We start from the raw sequence: 15536 nt of genomic DNA, 5'->3' as shown, positions 1-15536 counted from the left end.
GTTGGCACACTGTGAGGTCATCAACCGCCGCATGCGCAAATGAGCAAGGCAAAGCTAACCCACAAAAAAGTGCAGTACATCCGCGCCTATGCTGGTTGCATGCATGAGACTTGGCAGCACTTACTGCATCATCGAAGTCAGGTGAGAGGGGCGGACATTGGGGGTCGGATGGGCTGCTAACAAACTGTCCGGCACTATGATTACCAAGGTACGCTTTTATTAACCGCCAAACGAAAATGACTATGGATAACAGATTTCTGTCAATATCGCAGCGCTGCTCTTGGCTTACATTACTAAGATCTGGTGACAGGTCCCCTTTAAAACTAAGAGTTACATATACTTCCAGATGACCTTTTAAGCTGGGCTCACACAGGGCGGATTTGCCGCGGAAATTCCGCGCGGAAGTTCGCCGCAGCAAATCCGCCTGCAGCCGCTAATCTCGGGATTAGCCAGCCATGTGGACGAGATTTCTCAGAAATCTCGTCCACACGGGACAGCCAATCCGCTGCGGTAAACCAGGCAGAAACCGCGGCTGCGGCGACCACAGCCGCGGCTTTGCCGAATGCAGCATGTCTATTTTTTCTTTCTGCTGCGGTCGCGCTCTCCTCTATGGGAGCGTCGGCCGCAGCGGAAGAGCGAGCGGCCGAGCAGCTTCAAAGCCGCCGCGGTCTTTCCGCGGCGGTTCTCCCGGCGGAAATCTTGCGGTTTTTGCTGTGGCCAAACCGCGGGATTTCCAGCGGGAATCCACCTAGTGTGACCCCAGCCTTAGAGTAAGTGGCCGTGTGCGTAAATGAGTATCAGTGCTATTTATGACCCAAGAGCTTCTAGTGACGCCTCTGGTCTTCTCCCATACACAGCACACGTAGGGATTATCCTGTTCTCCTATCTGATATTTAGAGAAGCAGCACGAAGGCCATTATAGAGGAGTACTGAGCAGTGTAGATGTGATTGTAATACTGTAAGACAGTACAACACTTACTGTAGCTGCAGCAGCATCTCCATGTGCTTTGCTGCTTCTCTCTCATTCAGCACCTCTTCCCTTCTTCATAGACGTCTATCTGCAGCATGTAACATGATCAGTCAGAGTTGTCAGTATGATTTTTTTTGTTTTTGTGAACCGTTTAGGAGGGAAGGGGGGAGAGAAGGAGTCTGATAAGTGGAGAAAGAAGCTATTTTTTCTAATACTACCAAGTTTTCTATTTTTTGGGTTTTTTTGATATTCGCACATACTATTATTTTCTGCGCCGTTTGCTGCAGGCAGAGTTAGCAAATCCCAGCAGAGAAAAGAACTGACAACAAGTGAGTCTACTTATCTGAGGCAGATGATATCACCTTCCCTTTAACTGATAAGTCCACCCTAAGGAAGTGCATTAGGTTGCATTACCATTTAATCACCATACTACAACCACAATTTTGCTGTCTCCTGAATTGCAAATTGCTCTGTGTCTCACTAGTTACTCTGTTTCCCTGCAGGAATCATGGTGAGCAAGGAGGGGGACAAATGTGTGCTGACATCCTCAGAAAGTGAAGCCGAGCCAGCTGTTTCTTTAGCCTTAGACATGAAATATGCATTGGACCCCAACCGGCAGATAAAAAAGCGAAATAAAGCCCTTCAAGTGAGGTTTAAAGATATTTGTGAGGCTCAGAACGAGCAGAGGGATAAACAGCTTTCTACGGTGCCGCAAAGTGAGAAAAAAGACCCAAAGTCTCTTTCTTACAAAGCTTATCGGAAGTACATGACAGTGCCTGCTCGGCGGTCTATACCCAACGTAACCAAGAGCACAGGGGTTCAGACTTCGCCCGACCTGAAAAAGCGCTACCAGACTTTTCCTCTCGACCGCAAAAAAGGGAACATGTTAAAAAATGCTTCTGGTGTAGAACTGAAGGGTCAAAATAACGGATTCCTAATAGAGGTCAAGGATACAAAAGATCACAAAAGCTCAGGGGAGTCGATTCGATGCAGCAGGGTCAGCGACCAAGTGGTTGCTGAATTGGTAGTCCATTCGAGCGAAGACATGGATGTCATTACGTCTAGCAATTGTTCGGATGCATGTGGAAGCACTGATTTGCACAGCTGTACTAAAGATTCCCCCTCTCCTCAAAACCCAGCAATCTCCACGTCGGAACAGGCCATCTGCCATCTGCATGAAGCCACGAGATACGATAGAAGGCCATTAGGGAACACTCTACCCCATCACCCAGCACATGTCAAAGTGCTTCTAAAGGAGGAAGCCACCATACACTCGCCTGCCCTCAACCCAAACCTAGCCGACCCTGAAGACTTGAGCGACGCGGAAAGGACAATTTGCCCGCTGACGGATGAAGAAGACAAAAGAACTGCTCAAGTAAACGGCCTACAAGGCCAAGATGTGAATGCGAAGGCGTGTACGACGCAGTCCCAGTGTCCAACGACGGAATGTAACGAGCGGGCCCTGCAGATAAATGTGTTACCCCTGGAAAAAAATCAGCCTTGTCAGACAGCGGTTGCTTTGAGTGATGAATGCCAACAAATTGTGCCTCACACGGAAGTGATAGACTTAAAAGCACAGCTTCAGACCATGGAGAACCTGATCAGCTCGAGTCAGGAAACAATCAAAGTGCTTTTGGGGGTCATTCAGGAGTTGGAGAAGGGAGAAGCTCACAGAGAGGGGTGAGTCATAAAAACAAAAAAAATACTCATTGACGTGTGCACGGGGGAAAGCCTTCTGAAGGCCGCTGTCGACATCTACCATTGAGTTACTAAGTGAACTGTTACCATTCGTTGACTTGTTATGTGCACCATTATGTGATGACAGAAGGTGAAGTTGAAATTTACTAAGATACCAGTCAAAAAATTAGTACAAAAAAAAAAGGCGTTTTCAAAGCTGGCCATACGGTACACCTTAGACCGCTATTCCTTCCTAACCCCGCCCCTTCCCCCAAACACAGACACTTGATTCAGTATGCGTTTCCCAGTAGGGACAGGGTTGTAAAGCCCCATTTACATGCAACGATTATCACTTAAAATTCGCTCAAACAATGGCCTTTGAGTGATAACCGTTGCCTGTAAATGCTTCCATGTATCACTCTTCAGCTAAACGATGATTTTTAGGTGAGCATAAAATCCCTTGTTCAGCCAGAGAGAAGATAACAGACCGCATGCTGTGTTCTGCAGGGGAGCAGCTGATTATCTTGTATTCAGCTAACAGGACCATGCAAGAACAATGGGGCTGATTGCAGACCCACACCACCTGCTGTGTTCTACAAGCAGAGCCTGGACGCTCATTTATATGCAAATGAAACTGATAAAGTGCTAATAGGCATTAGTGCCTATTAGCACTCTATGCAAAATAATCGCTGAAACTGATAATCTTTCAATTGTTTGGATGTTTTTCCACATCTATCAGTAGGGAAGAGTTGAGAGGACACCCATATAGATCAGTTGGTCAGCTGAAATTGGCGGGTTCAGCTGCTGTATGACCACCTTAAAAAAATGGCATGCGGCTGTCAGGGTGTAATTGAAGGTGTAGTTTCGCAAGAGCTGGAGAGCCACAGGTTAGAAGCCATTGCTTTTTGGGCTTATTCATGGGAGTAAAAAAAGGGACGGATAATAATCCGCGTGTTATAGTTTTGCATCTGAGGGGATTACGTGTTTGTTTCTTAGTTCGGTATGTCATCCATGAGCCTTCCTTTTTTTTCTTGTGCACAAAAGCCAAATTTTCTAGCATTGCTTAGCAATTATCTGTGGAAAACGAGATGTATATGGATGATATCCGTGTGCGCTCTGGGATATTTTCTGCGCACCCATTGACTTGAATATTGAATGGCGACTGTCAACTGACAAAAGGGACCACAATAAGACATGCAATTTTTTTTTGCAATGACAATAATGGATCGTGCACAGTAACTAGGCCAACAGTCTTGCTTACAAATAGTCTAAAGCTCCTCTGGAGGAGATCTACATGTCTGCTTTGCTATTAATCTATACACACACATTAAAGAGGTATTCGCTTCTCGGCCCATCTTAGCAGAGATAAGAGTACTCTGTAGTCAGGGTGGTTGAGAGAACGGTAACATCTGAGCAGGCTGTGCTATACTGTTTCTGCAACTCCCATAGACGTGAATAAGAGCTACGGAAACAGCGTTGCACAGCAAGCTGTGCCGTTTCTGCAGACACAGCACAGCTCACTGTGCGACGCGGTTCCATAACTCCTGTTCACTCATGTGGGAGTTACAGAAACAAAGTAGCACAGCCCACTTCTCGGTTTCCTCACCCCTGACTACTACAAGGGAGGTCGATCAAGATAGGTGAGGGTCCCAGAGGTTGACCACGCATCTATTAGACTCTTATAGCATATCCTGTGGATATGCCATAAAGTTCAAGATGGGAGTACTCCTTTAAATACTTCACATTGGGAGATTTGTATTAAATCCTTAACTGTTAACTCAGACTTATGGTGATGACAGCCTTAAATTCTTAAAAACTAGACTAAGACCGGTTTCAGACGAGCACATATCAACTCCATAATTTGGTCCATATTTTGCAGACCGCATACGGACGGAGCTAATGTAAATCTATGCATCTATTCACAGGGTGACCCATTTTTGCCTCTGTATTTGCATTAATTGGTATTTACTATCGGCAAATACAGATCCCCATTTACCCAATAGAAAAACAAACCAATGACAGCAAATATGGAGGCAGATAAAGATCAAATACTGATGACATACGGCTGCAATGTCATCAGTAACACGGCTGTATTACAGATCCATACAATGGACCATACAAGATGCTCGTCAGACACAGCCTAATAATGACACATTTACCATTTATGGAGGTCCATTCATTACACCGTGCCAGTAATCATCGCCTGATAATGGTCCTGCATGTGTGAAAGTGGAATCAAGATAGTAATGACAGCTGATCAGTGTGATACCTCCTCCTATAGGGATGCCTCAGCCTGTACGATATGTGATACCTCCTCCTATAGGGATGCCTCAGCCTGTACGATATGCGATACCTCCTCCTATAGGGATGCCTCAGCCTGTACGATATGTGATACCTCCTCCTATAGGGATGCCTCAGCCTGTACGATATGTGATACCTCCTCCTATAGGGATGCCTCAGCCTGTACAATATGCGATACCTCCTCCTATAGGGATGCATCCAGCCTTCTTCATGTAAGCCCGTTGCTGTATGTGTGCGTGCGGCCACTTCTCAACCCATCGCAACTCACTTAATTTAGTCTCATCTTCTAATTACGACCTCCGTATTTTAGAAGGCTGATTTGCATTATCTGCCTTAATGGTTCGAGCAAAGTTTTACACGAGAGGTCATCAATAATCCCAGCCAATAGCCACTTTACAGATTTCGCATTAAAAGAGGTAGAATTAAACGAGGAACGTGATTTATTCAGAAAACTACAAGCGGCGGAACTAATTATTGGAAATAACTTACATGTACTTTAGGACTATATTGTACTTTAACTTTATGTTCAATTGGTGATACGATATTGGAGAGTCAAAGTTTTTATTTTTTCTTAAAGGGACATTCCTAAGATTAACGAATATAATTTATATAAAATTTAAAAAAAATAAATAAATTAAAAAAAAGGAGTGTAGGTGATAAAAGTCTGATCAATGGATTGTTTGCAGCTGGGACCTTCACTGATGACAAAAAAGGAGTCCTATGTCCCTCTCTCCTCCTTACTGCACCCTGCCCCTCGCAGTGAGGAGAGGTTGAATGAAGCAGTGACTAAGTATTCCTGCTGACGCTCCATTCATTTCATTGACACTGCTGGAGAAATAGTGAACTATAGGTGCTCAGTTATTTTTGGCAGTCCCATAGAGTTGAATGGAGTGGCACATACAGAATGGGAGAAATTGGGATAAGCAGCAGCACATGTGAAAAAGACTTGGGTATACTAATAGATCACAGACTGAACATGAGTCAGCAATGTGATGCAGCAACCAAAAAGGCAAATATAATTCTGGGGTGTATTAAGAGAAGCATAGAGTCTAGATCATGTGAGGTAATTATCCCCCTCTACTCTTCCTTAGTCAGACCTCATCTGGAATACTGTGTCCAGTTCTGGGCAGCCCACTTTAAAAAAAACAGGCAAACTGGAGCAAGTTCAGAGAAAAGTTACCAATATGGTGAGCGGTCTGCAAATCATGTCCTATGAGGAACGGTTAAAGGATCTGGGAATGTTTAGCTTGCAAAAAAAAAAAGGCTGAGAGGAGACTTAATAGCTGTCTACAAATATCTGAAGGGCTGTCACAGTGCAGAGGGATCAGCCCTATTCTTATTTGTACAAGGAAAGACTAGAAACAATGGGATGAAACCGAAAGGGAGGAGACACAGATTAGATATTAGACAGTGAGGGGGATCAATGAGTGGAACAGGTTGTCACAGGGGGGGTGGTGAGTTCTCCTTAAATGGAAGTCTGCAAACAAAGGCTGGACAGATGTCTGTCTGGGATGACTTAGTGAATCCTGTAGGAAGCTGGGGGTTGGACCCGATGACCCTGGAGATCCTTTCCAACTCTACCATTCTAGGATTTAAGCTCCATTCAACTGGAGAGGAGGTAGCACTGTTTATTTAGTAGTGGCGGCGCTTAGTATTGGGGCAGGTGAATGAGACTAGGCTGCAGCTCTCCAATGAACAGTGCTGTGCCATCAATATTGTCCCGGTTAACTCCCTTAACCCTTTTACGGCCAGAGGTGTTTTGGGCCTTGATGCCTACAGCAGAATGTCACCTGATCTGCTATGTGCACAGCAGAAAATACGCTGAGAATTTTGACCCATGCTGTAATCCGCATGTAACACACAGATTTCTGGGCGCCTTTCACTTCCTCATTTGAAGAATTTAAAGGGCTTGTCCAGTTGTAGACTGTGTAAATGTCAATGGATTTAAAATCAGCACCGCATGTCAATTCTACTGCGGATTTTGTGGATTTTTTCCGCACCAAGTGGACAAGATTTTTTCAAATTTCATTCACATGGCTTGTACTGTAAATGCTATGAACTGTCTGTGCGCGAAATCTGCCAGATTTCAGCTCTTTATGAACACATCCTCTCCACATACAGAGTTCTGCATTGTGGAGGCAATTTTTTGTTGTTGTTGTTCTGCTCTAAAAAGTTTTGTTCCACTTACTGCAGAATACATAGAGATTTTAATAATTAAAATTGGTGAATATCAAAAAAAAAAAAATAAATATAAATATATATATATATATTTTTTTTTTTTATTTTTTTTTAAGGGTCGGAAACCGTTAAAAAAAGAGAAAAAAAAAAAAGTTTGTCCCGAATTTTTCATTACAACAAAAGGAAGTTTTTTCAACATTTAGCACAAAAACGAATCCTCTAAAGGCCGCTTTACACTAAGCAACGATCACTCAATAGTAGCTCAGGGAAGTCGCTGAAGCGTATGAGCGGCGGTAGTTTGGAAGCTCTTACACAGAGCGCTTATTTATTACTTGTTTGCAGCGATCTCGCTCGGAGGGGAATCTCCATGCAAATGTTTGCGGGTTATTCAAAACATGTACAACTGTGACTTTACACGAGACGACTTTTGATCAACCAGCGACCATTTATTAGTGAGCTGAAACATAATGACTAGGAAGCAAATTCCCGGTTGGCGGCCGTGTATCCATAGAACAACTCTCCTATGCATAGACTCTTTCGAGTGAGTCCCATGTAAAGCCGCCCCAACTCCCCTGTGCTTAGTGAGAACTGTGCGTACTCTGCGTAATGTAGGATATCACTATCGCTTCATGCACGAAAACCTATTGTAGCTTTACATATACCTCTTCCTTTAGCTTTAGATGCAGCGTCTGCACACGGAGGATCGGCATCCAAGAGTGGAGAATTTTTTTTTTTTGCAAAGGTGCAAAATTAGACAGGGCCGAGCAGAGTAGATCAACATTGGTGGCCAGGGGTTATTATTTTATATACATTCTGCCCAACAGAAACCTGACTGCCATGCAAAATGAATTAATTTCATGCGAAGTTTGTTAAATGGGTGTGTTGACTTTAGAGCTTTGTACTTTTATGGCACGGGGCGTCCTAACCACCACCCAAATGCAGCAGCAGTTATTCGGCATTACAGTAACATGGTATGTTAGGCTGAACGAAGACAATGCCCATCCAGTTCAGCCTGTTTCAACCCCCTAGCTGATCCAGAGGAAGGCAAAAACCCCAAGAGGCAGAAGCCAATTAGCCCATTTGGGGGAAAAATTCCTTCCCGACTCCATAATGGCAGTCAGAATAATCCCTGGATCAACCTTTGATAGTTAATACCTGACTGCAAGACCCGGAACTTCAAACCCGCTGGTCGCCTAATGTCTATATCCTGTAATATCCTAGTCCCCTCTTAAACTCCTCCATTGATTTCGCCATCACCACGTCCTCAGGCAGAGAGTTCCACAATCTCACTGCTCTTACAGTAAAGAACCCCCTTCTGTGTTGGAGATGAAACCTGCTTTCCTCTAGACGTAGCGGATGCCCTCTTGTTACCGTCGCAGTCCTGGGTATAAACAGATCCTGGGAGAGATCCTTGTATTGTCCTCTCATGTACTTATACATAGTTATTTGATCGCCCCATAGCCATCTTTTTTTCCAGGGTGAAAAGTCCTAATTTTGATAGCCTCTCTGGGTATTCCAGTCCTCCCATTCCATTTATTAGTTTACAGTGCCCAACCTGAGTGCTGCGTTCAGGTCTCTTCTGCGATTGGAAACTGATTATTATTTCCATGCTGCCCAAGAAGAGGATTGGGCTCTCGTATTGTGTGAAGGAGTGCGCAGATCACATGGCTGCCTTGTTGGGCCAGATCCAGTCCTAACATCGAACTCCTACAGTCCATGAGTGAATTACAGAAGACTGTGGCACTACGTTACAATGTTGCAAAGTGGTAGTAATTGGGAAGCATTAACACTACACAGGTTGGGGATGCCTCCGCTGACATTAGTCTTCCCTACTGCATTTATAGGTTCTCTTGTCTTGGCATGATATCCACTATGTATCGATATAGGGTACTGTATGGCGGTAAATGGTAGAGCCGGCTATAGAGGGCGTCAAGAATAGAAATTGGAAGATGCAAAAGGCCACTGCCTCCTCGCACAATTATATATAGTAGATACACTAAGGCCGCTCTCACAAAGCCCGCTTTTGACTACAATTAGTGATGGATTTCAATGGTGCTTTGCAGACCTACGCTCGAACGCAGCGTTCTTGATGCGGTGATTTTTGAGCGCTGTCTATTTTCACGCTTTTTAACGCACCCATCAAAATGATGGGAATGCGTTAAAAAACGCTGTTAAACGCAGTACAATGTGTTCAAAAACGCAGCTCAAAATTGCGATAAAGTGCTGTGGTTTCGACTGTGGCGTTTTGTAAGTGCATGTGTGAGAGCGGCCTCAGTGAGTGTACTAATATAATTTGTATATCGTACCGATACCCTTATTTTGACACCTTTGTTATAGTGACAAGTCACTGGAAACTCGACCAATGCAGACTTTTTATGTCTTGCATGGAGTTCTTCATTTCTCTTCCGCCTCCGCTGCCCTGGTGACGCGCTGTTTATGGAGAAGCCATTCTACAGTATGTTGCAGATGGCTTCTCCCCTTCACAGCACTCCCTTCCTGCCGGCCCTGATGCGCTGTTATGGACTCGGTACATCGGGTCCTTGTCAGCGCATCTTGGCTGGCGGGGAGCAGGCGCTGTGAAGGGGAGAAGCAGTCTGCAGCTCTGATCGGCTTCTCCTTATACAGTGCGCCATCGGGGAAAGAACAAACAGAGGCAACGAATGAGAATTGTTTGCTTTTCCTTCCTCATTCATTTTATGCAGCATGAAAATGATCATCGGCTCATTCGCTCGTTGTTTGGTTTACAGAGCAGTCATACAGCCTCTCTCATGTATTTGGCTGTCTAACCAGGCTGCATGAGAGCGAACGAGTTAGCGGTGAAGGCTCCTCTAAGGCCTCCTGTTCACGGGCGTAGCAATCTGCCACGGGAGCCGCCGCCGGGGAGAGACGACAGCTCTCCGGGCTGAGCCTATCTGACAAATAGGCTCACAGCGGCTAATCGCTGCATATTGCGGTTTAAATCCCACAAGCAGAGAATCGCCATGATTCTGCGCTCATGGACAGCGGGGCTGCGCTTTCCATAGTAGTCTATGGAAAGCGATCACTGCGTTTCCCGCGGCCGGCTGTAAAATAAAGTGTTTAATGGGAACAGGTGTGTCTGCACCTGCACTAGAGAGATTAGTGCCGGCACAGTCGGAGCTCCCACTTCTGCTAGGCAGTTAGGCAAATCTGGATTTCTCTTACGACTTCCAGCTGCGTAGCAGAAGAGGGGTTTAAGGGGAAAAAAAATGTTCAGAATAAGCTAATAAAACCTATAGCAAAACTGCTTAGAATCGCCTATTCTGTACATTTCACAAAATAAATCAATGACAGCTACACTTTGAGTCTGGCTAGTGGCTACGAATGTTTTAAGAGGCGTAGGCTGGGGCGGAGTGTCTGCAGTGGGACCACATGGAAATTCTGTGGCGGAAATTTGGCGCAGGATTTGAAGCGGCTTTATTCCGCTGCGGAAATCTCTCTCCATAACAAAAAAAAAAAGTCAGCAGAAATGGCATTAAAATTGGCATGTTGTGAATTTGAATACCCCGCTGCTTTCAGTTTCTGCGCGGCTTGTCCACAGTGTGTGAACAAGATTTTTTGCAAATCTCGTCCACTTTGCTGCTTAGTTTAGGAATATTCATGTGGAGGGTCCGCACGGAAATTCCACGGCAATTCCGCCCTGTGTGAACCCAGCCTTAGGACTCAAGTGTTTTCTCCTCCCGTGTGGGAGCACGCGGCAGTACGAGATGCGTTGTGTACTCGCTATGTGCCGACAATCCCCATACACTTTCTTGGAGTGTATGCATACATAAGACATGCTAAGATAGTGCATGTTGGGTCTTTTTTTGCATGTGCCTTCTGCAAGAAGTACAATTGAAAGTAATGTAAAGTTTGTTACCACGTAATACACAGTAAAAACACTGATGTAAGAAAGCCCTTACACCTCAGTCAAATATGAAAACTACAACTTTTCCATGCCGAATCTGGCACACAGGGCATACTACATATGCCCCAATGTGTATGACCCAGTGCCCTAATACAGTAGCTGAAGAAGTTCTCCCACGTTGCCAAATCTCGGGCGCTCTGTGGAGTTTCACATGCCGCCTCTGTATGGCCTCTACCAGTACGGTATACGAGACAATAACAAATGTATTGTTTGTGTAGCTGCACTGAATGCGGCCATCACGACACTACTTTCCTTTAAATATTCATAAAGCCATGGATAATTCAATATCCACGGGGAATGTCTGCCACAGCCAAACACAACCTAAGCCCATCAATTGGACAAGTCACAAGATCGGAATTTCTCCCAGTCTTTGCTTTTAGTTCTCATTAGGCGTATCTATATACAGGGTAGTGGGGAGGGGGGGGGGGGGGGGATGAAATTTATCAAAAATTAGTACAGGAGAAATGAACAGTCGCCCATAGCAACCATGGTGTCATTCTTTAACGAGCTGCTTAAAAATGAGAGCTAGAACAAGAAAAAGTTAGGGCTCTCGGAATGTGGGGATGAAAACCAAAAAGTGGCCACCAAAAATGGCTCTGCCGAAAAGTGGTTAATAGAATACAAAAACAGCAGTGTTATATCTAGAGTACACCGGTTTTTCGCTTAAAGCTTACGTAACTTTTCAGTTTAGCTTTCAGAACAATCTTGCATCGTGTATTGATCACCAGTTTCCTATCTGAAGGTCTATTTAAAGGGGTTGTCTGCCCTCTTTTCCACTGATGGATGGGCTGGGTGTTGTCATCAGTACAGGAAGTACAGGAAGTGCAGGCGCTGATTTCACATCCATTGAAGTCAATGTGATTGCCCTACTGCTGCTCCACTCCTGGTCAGGACATCACATCCAATCCTGACCAGGAGGTGGAGTAGCAGTGCGCTTCCTCCACTGATTTCAGTGGGAGTGAAGCCGGCACCCCCACTTCCTTCCCTGTCCACCGATGACAACTGGACAACAAGTTGGACGAACAGCTGATAGATGGAGGACCCCTGTCCAACTACTGATGACGTATCCAGAGGATAGGTCATTAGTGAAAAAGAGGGAAGACCACCCCCATAATTTTTAGTCTTCCCTGAGCTGGTGGGTGTGAACTAGCTGCTCTGCCGTTTTTATAAACTGCACATGGATAGAAGAGATACTGCTGTCTGTAAGGCCTCCAGTATGATTTTTTTTTTCTCTGCCCATGACTATATGCCTATTGGTTATGTTAGTGCACGGAGAACGGATTTCACAGAAGAGGTACAACTCTGATAACCCTTTTAAGAGAGATTTTTTTCCCAGATCGCCAAGTTATTTTTGCAGTACTCACATTGAAAACAACTGGAGAGTCATGTGCATTATGACCAAATTCTGCCCCTAAGCTCTGGTTTTAGAGAATATCCCTACGTAAATCCATGTAGCAGTGCACTGTATATAGACCATCTATGTAATAAAGATTTGCAGTGTTCAGGTTTCCGGTTGGATAATAAACGTCAATATATATTACAGAGCTGAAACATATTCAATAAATTATATAACTACTTTTAACTGGTGCTTTTAGTCTTTGGCAGAATTGAAGCTGGCACAGGGGCATAGCTATGAATGAAGTAGTAGTTGCACCCCAAGGGGGGCCAAAAGCCCCATCTGCCACAAAAGGTAACAGCAGTAATTGAATGATAGGTGAGGGGCTTTGTTACAAATTTTGCATGGGGGCGAAGGAGCTTCAAGTTATGCCTCTGGGATTGATGCATGTATCACAGGTTGGTGTGGAAGGCAGAGGGGGACAATTCCCTTTTTTGTAGAGACCGAATTATAATCAGATTTACGCGTGAGAAGAAGTTCCCCCTTCCATGCATATGCCATTGTCTAAGCAGTACGGCCCTGCACAGCGGCCTTGATGTCTCTACCGTTCAGTAGTTTCTTAGTTCTGGATTCGGAGTATGCACATTAATCAGCTAAATGACAATCTATTTCAGCACAAACGAAAATATAGATTTCTCATTAATCCCACTAGATATCAAATTAAACTTTCAGCTGAAGCGGCCGCCTGGGCCATTTATGAATACATAAGAGTGCAGGGACTACTACTAGATATAAACCTAATGGAGAAGTCGCTGCCTGAAGTCCAGTGTGACGAATATACACGCCTTGTCAAAAAAACAATCCCTCCCCTGAGAAGGAGTTGTCGGAATTGAATGAAACGTTCTGTGTGCGATTGTAACGTTAAAGGGGTTTTCAGGGAAAATACTACTGATGACCTATCCCCATCAGTGCTGCAAATACAGAGGTCGTAGTGGAAGCAGTGGGCCTGGGGATAGGTCAGTAGTATTCTGCCTGGAAAACCCCCTTAATATAAGTGATCATATCAGAGGAAAAGGAGAATTTACTATAGAAAACTGAACACTTGAAAGGAAGCTCTAGGACCCAGTTGTTCCGCCTCCAGCTTGGATACAAGATGTGATACAGGTGGGCATGGAGGCTCTAGTACCCTGTTGTACCGCCTCTAGCTTGGATGCAAGATGTGATATGGGCAGGCATGGAGGCTCTAGTACCCTGTTGTACCGCCTCCAGCTTGGATACAAGATGTGATACGGGCAGGCATGGAGGCTCTAGTACCCTGTTGTACCGCCTCTAGCTTGGATACAAGATGTGATATGGGCAGGCATGGAGGCTCTAGTACCCTGTTGTACTGCCTCTAGCTTGGATACAAGATGTGATATGGGCAGGCATAGAGGCTCTAGTACCCTGTTGTACCACCTTCAGCTTGGATACAAGATGTCATACAGACGGGCACGGAGGCTCTGGTATGCAGTTGTGTCGCCTCTAGCTTGGATACAAGATGTGATACTGGTGGGCATGGAGGCTTTAGTACCCTATTGTACCGCCTCTAGCTTGGATACAAGATGTGATATAGGCGGGCATGGAGACTAGTACCCTGCTGTACCGCCTCTAGCTTGGCTACTACATATAATACAGGCAGGCATGGAGGCTCCAATACCCTGTTAGACCGCCTCTAGCTTGGATGCAAGATGTGATATGGGCGGGCATGGAGGTATACAGGTTCCGTACGATATCTTGCGGCATAATCGCTCCACATTCGCTGTAACAACCTCTAGGTTGTGCAAACTCGTAGGCTGTCAAAGTTGGTGTCTTAAATGGTCCCATACATGTTCTATTGACGATGAATCTGGTGATTCGGCAGCCACGGAAGTGTGACAATGTTGTGGGGGCTCCTGTGACCCCCTTGTGTGTGCGGCCGAGCATTATCCTGCTGGAAGCCGCCATGAGAGGAACACATGTGGCTGCAGGATGTCCTGAACATATCACTGAGCTGTCATTGTCCCTCGTACCACTACTAGGGGTGACCGACTGTCATATGCAATGACACCAACCCCCAGACCATCACACCAGCAGGGGGCAGTGTAGCGCTCCACAGCAAAGGCAGGATTGAAGAGCCCTAGGTCTCCAGACATGAACACAGCCGTCATCAGTGAGCAAACCGAACCCGAATTTGTTGCTAAAGACAATCCGGTTCCACTATATAGCAGTACTGTTTCATTGTTCATGACACCACTGCAAACAGAGGCGACGGTGGGTGGGTGTCAAAGGCCGTACATGTAATGGGAGCAATAAGACAAAATGTCCTTTAACCAAGCGCTTGTAAATGGGTCAGATAGACAAGAGCCTTAATGATGGTGCCGCCTGTCTCTGGATGGTGGACGATGAAACCGCTCATGCTTGTTGGAAATCTTTCTACTGGTGGTCTGTTGAGGGGGATCATGAGTCCCAACAACTTTTAAACAGTCTGGTCAGAACAGCCCAGGTGGCGGCAATTCATCAATATGACCATCAAGCTTATCATATTCCAATAATGTATCCCCTTTTAAACTCTGTTAACCGGGGCAAAATCTCTTTGATTGCATTGCAGAGCGTATAGTAGTCAACAAGCGGGAAAAGAGATCCGCTACACACAAGTAGACTCTGAGAGACTATTTAAAAGCCAAGTGTAGAACCACCTATAGGGTCTCAAGGTGGCAAGACCTTTCATCTAATCATGCCACAACTCTAATCATTTGCATATTTGCCTGAGATGTAACTGCATGTTTTGCAGCCAAATTCTAGCGGCTTGATTTTGAGGAGTATGCATAGAATATGTATTTCTCTCTAGGTTATGTAACCATAGAGAAGATATCACATTCATAAACTGAGCAAGTCATAATGAGATCTCAGCCAACAGCTTATGGTCTGCTCAAAGAAACTGCACCAAGATTTAAATAAATCCCTATCGACAGAATAAAGGAAGGTTTGATCTCTGGAACCATCACTGATCACAAGAACAGAAGTACTCAATAACCCTGTTTGCATGATCCAGTGATCGAGCACGAGCCCTTCCGCTCCCTTCATCTCTGTAGAACCACTGAAGAGAAGTAGGGAAGTCCTATAGAGCAGGG

At 45.1% G+C, this 15536-nt stretch overlaps 2 protein-coding genes across 3 annotated transcripts in view; one reads left to right on the top strand and one right to left on the bottom strand.

Moving 5' to 3' along the window:
• DOCK1 (dedicator of cytokinesis 1) overlaps window positions 1-15536 on the bottom strand; it is a 364042-nt gene that overhangs the window by 196151 nt on the left and 152355 nt on the right. The window lies entirely within an intron of this gene.
• The window catches only part of INSYN2A (inhibitory synaptic factor 2A), a 65170-nt gene that overhangs the window by 25524 nt on the left and 24110 nt on the right, over window positions 1-15536 (top strand). Inside the window, exon 2 of the mRNA XM_066601147.1 lies at window positions 1474-2650. Coding sequence (XP_066457244.1) covers window positions 1479-2650 — 1172 coding nt within the window. The 5' untranslated portion in view covers window positions 1474-1478. The remainder of the gene's footprint in view (window positions 1-1473; window positions 2651-15536) is intronic.

The sequence above is a fragment of the Eleutherodactylus coqui genome, chromosome 4, assembly GCF_035609145.1.
Source record: "Eleutherodactylus coqui strain aEleCoq1 chromosome 4, aEleCoq1.hap1, whole genome shotgun sequence".
Classification (NCBI taxonomy): domain Eukaryota; kingdom Metazoa; phylum Chordata; class Amphibia; order Anura; family Eleutherodactylidae; genus Eleutherodactylus; species Eleutherodactylus coqui.
This window is presented reverse-complemented; position numbering and strand designations above follow the sequence as displayed.